The following is a 14,433-nucleotide window of genomic DNA, read 5'->3' as shown; positions in this document are numbered from 1 at the left end:
TCTCTTCCAACTCTATGATTCTATGATTCTAAGTACAATTCACAGCATACAAACAGCACAGAGTTCAGCATCAATTTGGCAGAGCTTCCTTGCAGCGAAGCAGAGGCAATGTGCAGCCCCCTCTTAATATACCCAAGAATGACCACACCCGTGGCCAGTTGCCAGGTCACAGTGACCTATTTGGCTGGTTGCCAGGTCGCAGTCACCTTCAAATACTAATCACAAGACCTGCAGGTGCAAGATAAGGGAGGCACATGCACCAGATTTTCCTTAACAGCAATTAAAGGAACCTCAACACCCCTTCTTAATTCTAAGAAAAAACATGCATCAGAGCATGTGTGAAGTGTTTATAAAGTATGCTTCACTAATCCCAACTTTTCAACTATTTGTGTCTTTCGAAGCTATTGGGTTTTGTCATTACATCAGCGATGTTCTGGCTTGACTCACAATATACCATAGCTGTCAACTGTTTCCTTTTTTTAAGGGAAATTCCCTTATTCTGAATAGGATTCCTCACAAGAAAAGGGAAAAGTTGACAGCTATGCAATATACAAGTTTTGTTAGTCCTTGTTCCACATTGTCCCAACATGTCTGTATTTGATATCCACGTGTTTTGTCCTAGACTTGAATTGTTCAGGCCCTGCCATGGAAATGCAAGCCCAATTGTCCTCCATAAACTGTCACAGGTAGCTTGGATTCTACATTCATATCATTAAGAACCTGCATGAAATAGGGACGCTCGTTGCTCAATTCAGACAGAGCAGCATATTCCACTTCGGATTTAGACACAGAAACCAACCCCCATTTCGTGGATTTCCAAACCACCAAAGACTATCCAAATTCTACTACTATTCCAGTAGTAGACCTTCTTGTCTGTACATCATTTCCAAAGTCACAGTAACACGTTAGCTCCTCTGCCCCAGAGGATGACAGTTTTAAACAGTCCTGTGTTGCTTTTAAATAGCGAAACACTCTTGTGTGGTTGGCTTTGAAACTAACCTGCTAAGAACACCCACAGCTCTGGAGCCAAGTGAGGATTCCCACTTGACCCACTGTGAACTGTACAAAAAACTGCCAATGGCAGAGTGGCATAGCTCCTGGTGTTCAAACTCCACATTACTCTCTGTTTTTTGAAAGTCTGTCACCATAGGAGTTTGAAGAGTTTGAACGCCTTTACAATTCTGCATACCAAAACATTCTAACAGTTGTGTAGTTTTCTTTTTCTGGCTTAATAGAAAAACTCCCATCACTTACTTTCTGTACTTCAACTCCCAAGTAACTCTTTATAGTAGCTCCTAAATCTTTGAGCTGGAACTCTTGTCCCAAGTGCTAGGCAAACTCCTGAATTTGTTTGTTTGTTTGTACCAAATGAGAAAAAACATGACTTTTATTAGAGGCTTGAAGAAATCCTATTTGAATATGTTTTTAAAAAGATAATTTTGATGGGAGATATGGACAGTGTAACTTCCCTGGAATGGGATAGAACTATAAGAAGATGTGACACAAAAGCAAGGGAAGCTACCCAAGGCTTTTTTTCTGATGACAGAAAATTTCAATTTAGTTGATATATGGAGAGAAAAACATCCACTGGATAGATAATTTACATTTTATTCATCCACAAATAATTTGGTGAGCTGAATGGACTCTGTATGGCCCTCTAGAGATTTGTACATTGAGGTGAAGAAGGTAGAAATATAAAGGAAAGAAAAAGAATTGATAAATTCTTGTAGAAAAGAGATAGTTAAACAGGATATTAAATTATTGCAAACTCAGTTTTCAATGATAATAAATCAAGAAAAAGAGTGGAAAATTAAAGATTTAAAACATAAACAATTTGAGCAAGCTAATAAAAGCAGGGAAAGTATTAGCATGGCAAATAAAAAAAGGCAAGAGAAAGCCTGCATAAATACAATTAACATAGGAGGTAGAGTTGTGGAAAGAAATAAGAGATCAATTCATGAGGTTTTTTAAAAAAATATATAAGCCACCTCTTTTAACCCTGCATTTAAATATGCTGCCGCAATATGATGCAAGGGTTAAAAGCATTCTCATGCTTTTGCTCCTGGCTGTCAGAGTAAATGTCTCATCTCTCATCATAATCTAAACCCCTTCCCTGCATGAATCCTTTTGCAACAAGCCTTGCTTTAAACTTTACTTCACCAGATGCTAGGGTTTTCTCTTTTATGGACCCAAAGGTACCCCACAGATTTCTCCCCTTCAGGCAAATCAACAAGTGAGAAAAACTTGTGATCAGCTAGAGATTGCATTTCTTGTTCCACTGCAGCAAACCACAGCTCCTTCTGTTGTGGCGGCAGCTGCGGGATTTCCTCAAAAGTCTAAGGTTCATAATTCACGCTGCAAACCTTAACCTGCCCCACAGAGTATTCTTCAGAATATCTTGAGAGGTGGGATTTCCTGGGTAGCCTCTTCAGATCGTCTTAGTCAGGGGTCAGCAAACTTTTTCAGCAAGGGGCCGGTCCACTGTCCCTCAGACCTTGTGGGGGGCCAGACTATATTTTGGGAAAAAAATATGAACGAATTCCTATGCCCCACAAATAACACAGAGACGCATTTTAAATAAAAGCACATATTCTACTCATGTAAAAACACCAGACAGGCCCCACAAATAACCCAGAGATGCATTTAAAATAAAAGGACACATTCTGCTCATGTAAAAACATGCAGATTCCCGGACTGTCCGTGGGCCGGATTTAGAAGGTGATTGGGCCGGATCCAGCGCCCGGGCCTTAGTTTGCCTACCCATTGTCTTAGTTATGTAACTGCCTGTCCCTCTCTTCCTCCCCTTCAGCTTTGGCAGAAAGAGTCTCCTGTTTCACAAGACTTTGCAGTTGGTTGCCGTGGTAACGGCTGGGCCTGTGGTTCTGGGACTGGCTCAATGAGAGGCAAAACTACTTCAGAATTCGCATGGATTCTGGACCAGTTATTTCGCTCTGAGAACACAGCACTGCAGCTCAGGACCCCTTTTCCATTGCCAAGAGAAAACCCGGAACTTTTACAGTCTGGCTGATAATCCACAAAAATCAGTTTCACTCTTTCTCTGTGCCTTGGGGATAGCCGCCAAAAGTTCTCAAATGGGAGATGCTAGGCTTTTTACCATGGAGCAGATAGGCGTATTATTTACCACAGCCTATTTTGACTATAGCATGCTGCCAGCGTGGCCTCCCCACCCCCCACCCCCCTGAATTTTACAGGCAAACCAGCATCATGAAGCAACAAACCTTTCATTGTCTGCAAAGCCCTACCTTCAGTTCCTACTACTACAGTTCCCAGGATTCTTTGGGTGTGAGGGAATTTGCTTTCAACGCCTGGTGTGTACACAGCTATCTGCTGGGGTCAATGTGTTTCCCTGCCCCTCACTCCCAGGGCCTGGTTTAGGTTTGATGAGACCCTAAGCTACTGAAGGCAATGGGGCCCTTTATATGTCCAGCTGTCCTTTGTCAACAACAAATTGTTGCTGTTTTTTGTGTTGAATATATGCTGTATGGTAATTTATGGACTTAATAGGTATCTTTTTTTTTAAATCATATTTATTGAAGTTTCCAAAACTCAAAAAAGAAAAAACAAAAAAAAAAAGAAAAAATAAACCTTTACAATTGAAGCCTTACTTTCATTAACATCTTTCCAGGACTCCCCCATCCCCCTCCCTATTGTATTCCCCTTTCATTAATTTGGTTCCACAAGTTCTTACTCCCAATTTAAAACTTATTTTGTTTAACCCACTATTCAATTTAGTAATATAACCACTTTCCCTTTACATTCCACCATCCCTCATCATTAAAAGAAAGTTTTTCCCCCAAGGTCCACCCCAATTTCCTTCCACGAATTCCCTTTTTTTGATAAACACGTCCAAACAAGGTAAAAAATATAAAAAGATTCAAAAAATAGTTGTACACCCTTTGGATTCCAGATCTCCCCCCACCCTTCCCCGGTTTCAATTCCCCATGTCCATCAATCTATCTACTGTCAGCCTGGAGATCTCACATCCATAGCCGGGTTTTTTTTCCAGTTCCACCTTGCCGGTTAGTTTTTTTAAAAAATAATGTTTAACTTCAGATGCCCAGTCTGAAAGAGGCCCCTAACAGGCCTTTAGTTTTCCTTGGTCTTTCACAATAATATGGCTCCTCCCTTGTTCTTTCCAAGTCGTCATCAGTCCTTTGTTCTTTTTTCTCACTTTCTCAGGTTTCTTTTCCTGTTCCGCTACAAAAACATTCTAATTCAAAAATTTGATACCTCTACAGGGGTTGTTGTTAGTTCAGGAACAAAAACTTGCGTCCAGTCCCTTCCATTCTTCAATAGATGATTCTATTGTCTCCTTTAATATAAACACCTCTGTAGACAAAATACTGTTTCGTTTTTGCAGCTTTCCCAGAAGATAACAAGTCCTGTGCGATTCCAAGAGTATTTTTCCACTTACGACCGTTCTTGTAATGTCCCAAAGCCCCTCTAGGGGGATTATAGTAACTTTGTTTCCTCAAATCCAAAAGTCAAATTGTTATTCCTTATTTTCGACAATTTATATCCAAATTGTAACAAAACTAACCAGCAAAGTCCTCATAGCAAAGTCCTCTTTATATTCTCCAACTTTGACAGCTACTTTGACAGCTGTCAAAGTCTCTGTCTCTCTTCGCCAGGCTCTCTCGCGGATCGCCCCGGTTCCCGGGGGGGTTGCACTTTCACTCTCACCATCCACTCTTCTCCTCCAGCACAGTTCTTATAATTTCCCATCGTGGAATTAATGATTTTTATCAATAAACAGAAGCAAGCTCCTTTCTCGACCTTAGTTGCCAAATCCTTGTTTTAAAATGTCTACAATAGGGGGGAGACTGACTTCCTTTTTGGATCTCCCCCGCTCGTGCCGAATCCGAAAAAAAAATTTCTCCTTTCAAGTCCGATTTCCAAATTACTCACGGGTTGTTGTTTATAGTCCAAATTTTCAATAGGAGAAGTCAGCGCTCTCCGTCGAATGGCATGCGGCTTCGCTCGGCAGGGAAAGCAGAGGACTCATACCACCACGCCACCCCCATCCCCCGCTCCGTAGCCTTTAAAAAGGCTCCTTCGCGGGTTGGGGGGCGCTAACAGTGCCCGCCGAGTCAACCATGTCCACGGGCTCCGTGCCCGTGGTTTTTGATTGTCCCCGCGTCACCGGCGCGGTAGGACCCAACCCCTGGCGATGGCGCCAACCCGGAAGTCCGACTTAATAGGTATCTAAAGCCATCTGCACATGTTGCCATGCAACCAGTCCATGCAGAATATGTTAGGATATTTCCGTTCCACCTTAAAAGGGAGCAGGCTTTGTGAGTCACAGAGTCTGCGCATGTCCTGTTCACAGGATGTTTATGTTTCCTACTGCTTTCGTTTCTCTCTCTGTCGGAGATACTGACGCAGCCAGTCATGTTTTTTTTTTGTTCTAATCAACGCTGAATAAAGCTTGTAAATAATGCTCTCCTGAGTGCGACTTCTGCTGTCAATTATCTGCTGATAAGAGTGTGCATGAGCTCTGGAATGTGGCTAGATATTTTCTAGAAACTCATGTCGCTAATCGCTGATACTGCGTGCCTACGGGAGATCGATGGATCGTCCGGCAAACGGCTTGGGGCCATGATGGACTTTGTCTCCCTGGCAGTATCCCAACAGAATGTAGGCACCCTATATATAGAAATGAGCAAACCAGTGACATTTTAGGGAGCAGGCTAGCAGGTGGTGCCCATGACTTACATCATAGGAGCCTATACAACACACAACACTGTTGCTGTATGTAGGTTTTATTTAATTTGTTTTTTATCTTATATTTTGGAAATGTACATCCAGGGTTTTTTCCTTTAATTTTTTTGGGGGCCCCAAGAGAGTAGGGCTCCAAGCTATAGCTTGTTTAGCTTATACGTAAATCCGGCACGGCTCACTCCTAACGCTGCCTCATCATCAGTCCAGACCCAGCCTGCCAACCTGGTTTGAGCCTGCTTTGGACCATTTGAGTGAAGGGGCCCTTTGTCTGAAGCAGCCACCCCAGACTGTCCCCCCAGCCCCTCCTTCCTCCACCAGCTAGCCTTGTCTGTCTCATTTGCTCCTCTTCTTTTGGTATTGGAGTGACTGAAATAGGCTTTCCCCCTTTTGCAATGAATCACACACACCCCCTTCCCCGTTTCCCCTCTGGCTGACATCCTTTTAAGCATTGATTCTGCTCCTTTACCTTAGGTCGGATCTCTGGTTGGAGGAGAGGAAGGGAGATGACCTCAGAGGCGAGGGCAGTGGTTGTGGGGAGTGCACCACACCTCCCATAAGTGGCCAACACCAAGCCAAGACCATCGGCTTATAAAGTGGGGCCAAGACAAACCAATGTTCCCCCAATGAGACCAGAGTCGTGAAGATAAGCACAGCACCCAGGCAGCCCACCCCCAGGAGAAGGAGGAGAGCCCCCCTCTGAGTCCACCAGCGGCTTCCTCCAAAACACCATCGCAAGCACCCAGCTCTGCCGTCCAACCACTTTGCAAGCCAAGCTCCAAAGCCTCTTCTAAGACCCTCGACAAGTAAGTGCGTCTCATCGTCTGGCTGGAGGTCTGCTAGACAGTGTGCATCATGATGTAATGCACACCTTTAGCCTTCAGATAAGCAAGGTATAGGCCGTTTGCACTGCAAATTTGGATCCTTGGGAGAGTTCAATAATTGAGGTTCAGGTAAGGACAGAAAATTCGCTTGCAGGGAGAGTCTGGTTTTTAATGCAATAAAATAAAGAAACTTTATTAAAGTTAATAAAGGATTACAGTACTGTACTCACATTTTCAAACATATGTTTTTAGCCATGAGGCCCAGGAACCTGCTTGTTTTCTTTCTTTCTTTTAAATGAAACTTCAGTTTCTAAATTCACATACTAGCAGCCAATTACAAAGAGGGACAAGGAATTAAGCAGTGAAGCATTATTGCAGTCACAGGACAGCTTACTGCATCAGCAACCATGACCTCCTGCACTTTCAAGAATGTATATGTAGCATGAGGACTATAAACCTGATTGATTTAAATAGAATGAGACTTGAGATTCTAAGATCGCAGCACTCACAGCCTTGGCTGTTTGTGACCATATCAACGGACTTTAACTACATAGCCATGAAGAGTCAAAACGAAGTTTTGAGGAAGCAAAACAGTCTTTTTTCTCTAATTCTTCCACTTATTCTGTACCTAATCCCCATTCTACCCTCAGCTTTCCACAATGGCCTCCTCCAAGCCCTTCCATGTGGTCACTCCGCTGCGGATCAGCCTCCACCTCTCCAAATTGGCTGGTACGAAGGTCTACCTGAAGCTCGAAAATACCCAACCCACTTGCTCCTTTAAGATACGAGGCATAGGGAACTTTTGCAAAGCGGTAAGGAAAGGAGAAAGCTATATGGGGAAGGCTCGTAGCTCAGTGGCAGAGCAGCTGCCTTGAGTGCAGAAGGTCCCAGGTTCAATCCCCAGCCTGTCCAGGTGGGGCTGGCAGCGACTCCTGCCTAAAACCCTAGAGAGCTGCTGCCAGTGAGTGTAGGGAACACTGAGCCTCTTGTTGGCTTACTATAAGGTACATTCCCATATAAGACAAGAAAGAATGGTGAAGGTTGCTGCTGGTTTTCTCTACTGCCCTAGGATAGGCTGTAGCTCAGGTTAAGGCAGCTTGCGGTGTTCATATGATGGGACCTTTCTGGTGGGAAGTGATATTGCACATAATGGATATTGTTTAGGGAACGAGCTTGAAGCAAGCTGCTCCTCAGTCTGGCAGGTGCCATCTTTGTTTGGGGGAAAGGCCCCTTTTGGGAAGAATTGAATCAGGCAGTGAGCAGGCACGAAGTATTCAACAGAAGTATAGTGTCCAGATCAAGGGAAGCAATAGTACCACTCTAGTCTGTCTTGGTCAGACCACACCTGGAATACTGTGTCCAGTTCTGGGCGCCACAATTTAAGAAGGATGTTGACAAGCTGAAATGTGTGCAGAGGAGGGTGACTAGGATGATCAAAGGTCTAGGAGCCTTATGAGGAATGGCTGAAGGAGCTATGTATGTTTAGCCTAGAAAAGAGGAGATATGATAACCATCTTCAAATAACTAAAAGGGCTGTCACATGGAAGATGGAGCAAGATTGCTCTCTCCTGCTCTGGAAGGTAGGGCTCAAACCTCAACAGCTTCAAGTTACATGAAAGCAGATTCCAACCAAACATATGAAAAAAACTTCCTTACAGTAAGAGCTGTTCTTTGGGCATTCTGCAAAGGTTTCGTTATGAGGTCAAGAGGACAGAATCTGGTCCAGACCTGCCTGGAAAGAACCATGGGTGGTGGGGTTGTTTCTGCTGTGGGGTTAAGATGACTTCTGTTCACACATTCCTATCCTTCTGCTTTCACAGTGGGCCGAAAAACACTGCCAGCAGTTTGTCTGTGCCTCAGGTAATGTGGTTTTCTGTGGACACTGTCAGGGTTCCAGGGGAGGGGAGGATCCTGCTTGTGGAAGGTTCCCTTTGGGCCATCTGGTTGGCCACTGTGAGAACAGGATGCTGGGCTGGAAGGACTACTAGCCTGATTCAGCAGGCTTGTCTCATGTTCTTATCTGTACATTTGGGGGGGGGGGATTACACTTAAAATGCTGTCCAGTAGCACCTTAAAGACCAACTAAGTTAGTTCTTGGTATGAGCTTTCGTGTGCATGCACACTTCTTCAGATACACTGAAACAGAAGTTGCCAGATCCTTCTATATAGTGAGAAGGTGGGGAGGGGTATTACTCAGAAGGGTGGTGGGAATGGGAGATTGGCAGATAGCTGAGATGAGCCTGTTGACGACTCTTAACGACTGTAATAGGTCTTACAGGAAAAGGCAAGGGGTGAGAAGGTGAGAAATGGCTTAGTCATGTATAATGAGATAAGGTGCTACTGGAAGGAATTTTTTTATTTTTACTACAGCAGACCAACACGGCTACCTATCTGTAACTAAAATGCTGGTGATTTTTGCTAGGATTTGGAAAAATGTTTCCACAAGCCAACATGGAAATAGAGACAGCTGAATTTAAGTTTGGAAAAATGAGAGAAACTGAAGTAGTGCAGGGAATCATTGGGTTTTTTCTTATTTTTATTATGTATTTTGTATTTTTAGATTGTGATTTTATATTGTGAACTGCCCTGAGACATGTGGGTATAGGGCAGTATACAAATTTAATTAATAACAAGAACAACAGTATGGTGGCTTAGAGGCTGAGCTGCAAATCAGAAAGTCCCCAGTTCAGATTTCACCTCTCCCACAAACTAGATGACTTTAGGCAGGACACCTAGAGTATATCCAGAAGTCTTGTATGCCTTGGGTTGGCCTGGGAGGGAAGGCAACTGTCATAAGGTCTAGCATCATAGTGGTGTCAAATGGGCTTTCTTCCAGCGGGAAATGCCGGTCTTGCCGCTGCCTACTCTGCAAAACAGTTGGGGATCCCGGCTATCATCTTTGTGCCCCAATCCACACCAGCTATAACTATGGAGCGCATGGAAGATGAGGGAGCCACGGTATGCGTGCAACAGGTAAGTTTGGAAGGAAGATCAGCCTTAACCCTTTCCCTGGCTTATCACAGAAGAACAAAAGTTGGAAGCCTTTAAAAATCACCACCATCATCAAATAAATATTTCTTAGAATCCTAGCCTAATAACAAACTTCCTTTCCTCTAGACACTGGAGGAATGCCAAAACATAGCCAAGGAAATGGCAAAGGGAAGCTCTAACTCGACCTACGTGCCTCCGTTCGATGACCCTCTCATCTGGTATGTGATGTAATTTCTCTTTCGGTGGAGAAATTCAGTTCAGTTCGAAACAGTACCAGATTAGCCATTTTGAAGCAATACCTGAACTGAAGTGCGGCCATTTTGGCCACCTGGTGGCCATTTTATTTCCCCCCACAATGCCCCAGAATTTCAGCTGGGGCCTGGTATGCAGGAAGCAGGGAATATGTCAGGGATTTCCTGCCAAAATGGACTTCTGCAAAGGAAAAAACCAGACCAGATTTCTCCCCCTCCCCACAAATAAAAATGATGAGAAGTTTTGAATGCGCTCTTCTCTCAGTGCCCCCACCCCCAACTCTCTCTTTCCCACCCCTGACATTTGGTTTTGATGTTCTGGGTCCCCTCTGCTTTGCAGGGAAGGGCACAAGACCATGGTCATAGAGATGAAGGAGCAGATGGAGTCCACACCTGGAGCAATAATTCTCTCTGTTGGAGGGGGTGGCATGCTCTGTGGGGTGATTCAGGGCCTCCGCGAGGTGGGCTGGGACAAGGTACCCATCATCGCCATGGAGACCCGCGGAGCCCACAGTCTGAATGCTTCCTTGGAAGAAAAGAAGCTGGTGACACTGCCCGAAATTACCAGGTGAGCTCACGGCACATTTGGTGGGGGACTAGGAGGGTAAAAGACTACCGCTTACCTCAGGGCAGAAGCCACTACTGGTAGTGTGACAGCTGATGTGGATTGGTACCCATTGGGTCTGGTAGGGCGGAAGACAGGGAGCCCAACAGTAGGGGGCACCAGAGCCAATGACAGGCAGAGCCAGCCTTCTCCTAGTTTTGTCCCCATCCTCCTCCTTGTGGAGTGCTATAAGCAGCAACACTGAGACGAAGGAGGAGGTGGCAGATAGTGAGGGCTGATGGAGGGCAGAAGAAACAATCAATACAATACAATACAATACAATACAATACAATACAATACAATACAATACAATACAATACAATACAATACTGGGAGACAGTGCAGTGGTTATAGTGTCAGACAGCAGGATTCAAATCCCCACTTGATCATGAAGCTCAGTGGCTGAGACCAGTCACTGGCTGCCAGCCTAACCTACCTCACAGGGTTGTTATGGGGATTCAAGGAGGAAAGGGGAAACCACATGCACCACCTTGAGGGGAAGAATGGAGGGGTATAAATGCAACAGATAAATAAAATGGCCTCATTGTCATTACACATTGTTCGCCTGAGCCAAATCCAACAAGCAAAATCCAGCCCACTGATCTTCCTTTTCCTGTTCTGGGTCCAGCGTTGCTACCACGCTTGGGGCAGCTACTGTGGCAGAGGAAGCTTTGAAGCTGGCGCAAGAGCACCCTGTCATATCACAGGTTGTCGACGACTCTGACGCAGTGGCAGCCGTCGGGAAGTTTCTGGGTATGTATTCGCAAGACAGCCATCCTGTATTAATGCACTAATTGTGAACTCGTTCTCCATGTCTGGATAGTCAGTGCAATTATATGGTGAACTAGAGTTCCCATCTTCTCTGACCATCGGCCATACTGGCTGGGGCTGATGGGTGCTGGAGTCAAATAAACTCTACAAGGCGCCACACTGGCTCTTGCTGCTCCAAGTGCTATTATGACTTTGTGCAGAACTGTATTACAGGGGATTGCATGAGATGAGCCTTTCTGTCCCTTCCAACTGTACAATACCAGTAGTCATTGATTTGTCCAATCTTATTTGTTCAATCCTCTTTTGAGGATCAAGTGGTATATTGCACTTCAAATGCATGGCATGAATTACTTCTACTACTGATTACGTGGGTGGCACTGTAGTCTAAACCTAGGGCTTGCCGATCGGAAGTTGGGCGGTTCGAATCCCCGCAACGGGGTGAGTTCCCATTGCTCAGTCCCTGCTCCTGCCAACCTAGCAGTTTGAAAGCACATCAAAGTGCAAGTAGATAATTAGGTACCGCTCCGATAGGAAGGCAAACGGCGTTTCCGTGCGCTGCTCTGGTTTCACCAAAAGTGGCTTAGTCATGCTGGCCACATGACTTGGAAAAACTGTCTGAGGACAAAATGTCTCCCTTGGCCAGTAAAGCAAGATGAGCGCCACAACCCCAGAATCGTTCACGACTGGACTTAACTGTCAGGGGTCCTTTACCTTTTCTTTCTTTTTTTTCTACTGATTAAAAGGTAAAGGGACCCCTGACCATTAGGTCCAGTCGTGGCCGACTCTGGGGTTGTGGCGCTCATCTCGCTTTATTGGCCGAGGGAGCCTGCGTACAGCTTCCGGGTCATGTGGCCAGCACGACTAAGCCACTTCTGGCGAACCAGAGCAGCACACGGAAATGCCGTTTACCTTCCCGACGGAGCGGTACCTATTTATCTACTTGCACTTTGAGGTGCTTTCAAACTGCTAGGTTGGCAGGAGCAGGGACCGAGCAACGGGAGCTCACCCCGTCGCAGGGAATCGAACTGCCGACCTTCTGATCAACAAGTCCTAGGCTCTGTGGTTTAACCCACAGATTACTCATGCCTTAACGGCAAGGAGAAACAGCACAGTTGGTTAGAGCATGGTGGTGATAACGCCAAAGTTGCAGGTTTGATCCCTGTATTGGATAGCTGCATATTCCTGCATTACATAGGATTGGACCGTATGATCCTCAGGGTCCCTTCCAGCTCTAGGATGCTATGATTCAACATCTAGAAAACTTAAACGACCCTTTTGCCTGCAGACGAGGAGAGGATGCTGGTGGAGCCGGCGTGCGGGGCGTCCTTGGCAGCTGTCTACTGCGAGCTGACCAAAACACTGCAAAAGGATGGTAAACTCCTCAACGAGCTGGAATCCATAGTCATCATTGTGTGTGGCGGCAACAACATCACCATGGAGGAACTGGATTGCTTGAAGGAGCAGCTGTCCTCGGATAACGGTGATCTCGTGGAGTGCGAGCTTGCCATGGCAACATGGAACAATCCATGCAACATTTTCGCGGCTTCGCTCCAAAAATCCATGGGGGCGTGTGCTCATTAAAACTCACGGCTGCTTCACCCACCCTGCTCTCCCAGAGCTCTGTGTTACCCCCCAGATGGGAGCAGAGGAGTGGGCGGACGGGAAAACTGGGTTGCAATATACCTTGGTGCCTCAGGATTTGGTTGGATCGCCAGCAGATACCCGAGAGCACTAGATCCCAGGAGGGATCGCTAGATTGCCAGGTGGTGGTTCGGGTTTCTGTGCAGCTGCCCCTCGTGGCGAGTTGCTGAACTGAACATTTTGGCTTCTACATGGGCAGTATGGGATGCCCAGGCTGTGTGTGGGCTGGCTCCTGAATAGGAAAGAGTGGCATGGAATCATAGAACTGTAGAGTTGGAAGACCATGCAGGTAATCTAGTCAAACCACCTGCGATGCAGGAATCTTTTGCCCAATGTGGGGCTCCAAGCCACAACCCTGAGATTAAGAGTCTCATGATCTGTCAACTGAGCTAAGGCTTCCTGTGCAATGCAGTTTTGAGAAGCATAACCTGAGATGACACTGGCCTTAAGGTGTGTGAGTGATGGAAACAGGTAAAATGTGTGTGCAAAAGAGGGAAGCAAGAGTGTGTGGGAGAGAGAAGTGTTGTGTGCATGTGTGTGTGATAGAGGGGATTTAACTGTTTACACCTAAGTGGTGATTTCAAACGATTCCTGCCTTGTTTCCTGTGGGAAAATATCAAAGACCTTGAAGCAGAACATGGGATGTCAAGTTAGTGTTGATATTTATTAAGACCAAAAATAAAATCAATCATAACAATAACTTTTGATCATACAAGGCAAGACCGAATTCCCTTCATATAGCTGACCAATACACTCATATACCCTGATCCACAGGGACAGAGTTTATGCTACCAACAGATGGATTCATATCCTTTTTGGCTCAAGTATAAGGGAAAAAGGAGGAAAGACGTCCTTTGCAACTCCTAAGCATTGAAGGCAAATTGCTTTTTCGGGTTTTCCTTTGCGTCTTTCATGCTTGTAATTAGAATATAAAGCCCGCATTGGCTCAAGCAGGGGGTGGGCAAGCTTTGTTTAAATAGACACCCCTCCCCCCCTTTCTAAACCACCAACTGGAGACTAGTGCAAAAGACAGAGACTGGGGGAAAATAAATTTGAGCCCTGGAAGTTTTTTGAGAGCATCCACACAGAACTGAGCTTACAGTCCTTCCACACAAAAACTCAACTCCTGGTTGCTCCAAGCTTTCTTCAATTGAGCAATATATTTAGGGGAGGAATGAGTTGTTTGGTTGTTGCTATGGTTAAACAACTGGAGAGGTGGAGATCCCTCAGTAGTTCCAGATCCACTTTCTTCTGCTCATCCTTGAGCTGGAACAAGTAAGCTCTACATCAGCATTTTCTGCTCCCATGCTGCACTGTGCACTGAAAAGCATGCCCCCCCGATGCCCGTGCATAGAAAATACCAACTCTATGCTTTATACATGGGGAGGTCTCTGTACCCATAGACTGCATTCACACAACGGGGGATTCTATTTTTATGACATTCCCCTAAATGTTAATTACTGCATTATTATTCAGCTTCCACAGGACCTAAAAGCCACGTCCAGGGATATAGTGGAAGGTTGCATTCACATGAGTTTATACCCTAACATTCCCATAATTGATAATTTCCATGTTATATCTTGAGCTTTCACATGGCCTAGAAGCCACTTCC

General features: G+C 45.3%; 1 protein-coding gene across 1 annotated transcript in view; it reads left to right on the top strand.

Moving 5' to 3' along the window:
• Positions 1-12,782, top strand: part of LOC308575577 (uncharacterized protein) — a 30,893-nt gene extending 18,111 nt beyond the window's left edge. Inside the window, exons 11-17 of the mRNA XM_081174329.1 lie at positions 7,214-7,375; positions 8,384-8,423; positions 9,400-9,536; positions 9,681-9,772; positions 10,146-10,373; positions 11,038-11,162; positions 12,466-12,782. Of these exons, the coding sequence (XP_081030455.1) occupies positions 7,214-7,375; positions 8,384-8,423; positions 9,400-9,536; positions 9,681-9,772; positions 10,146-10,373; positions 11,038-11,162; positions 12,466-12,761 (1,080 nt within the window). The 3' untranslated portion in view covers positions 12,762-12,782. The remainder of the gene's footprint in view (positions 1-7,213; positions 7,376-8,383; positions 8,424-9,399; positions 9,537-9,680; positions 9,773-10,145; positions 10,374-11,037; positions 11,163-12,465) is intronic.
• The last annotated feature ends 1,651 nt before the right edge of the window (positions 12,783-14,433 follow it).

This window comes from Podarcis bocagei, assembly GCF_964188305.1.
Source record: "Podarcis bocagei genome assembly, chromosome: 16".
Lineage (NCBI taxonomy): Eukaryota > Metazoa > Chordata > Lepidosauria > Squamata > Lacertidae > Podarcis > Podarcis bocagei.
This window is presented reverse-complemented; position numbering and strand designations above follow the sequence as displayed.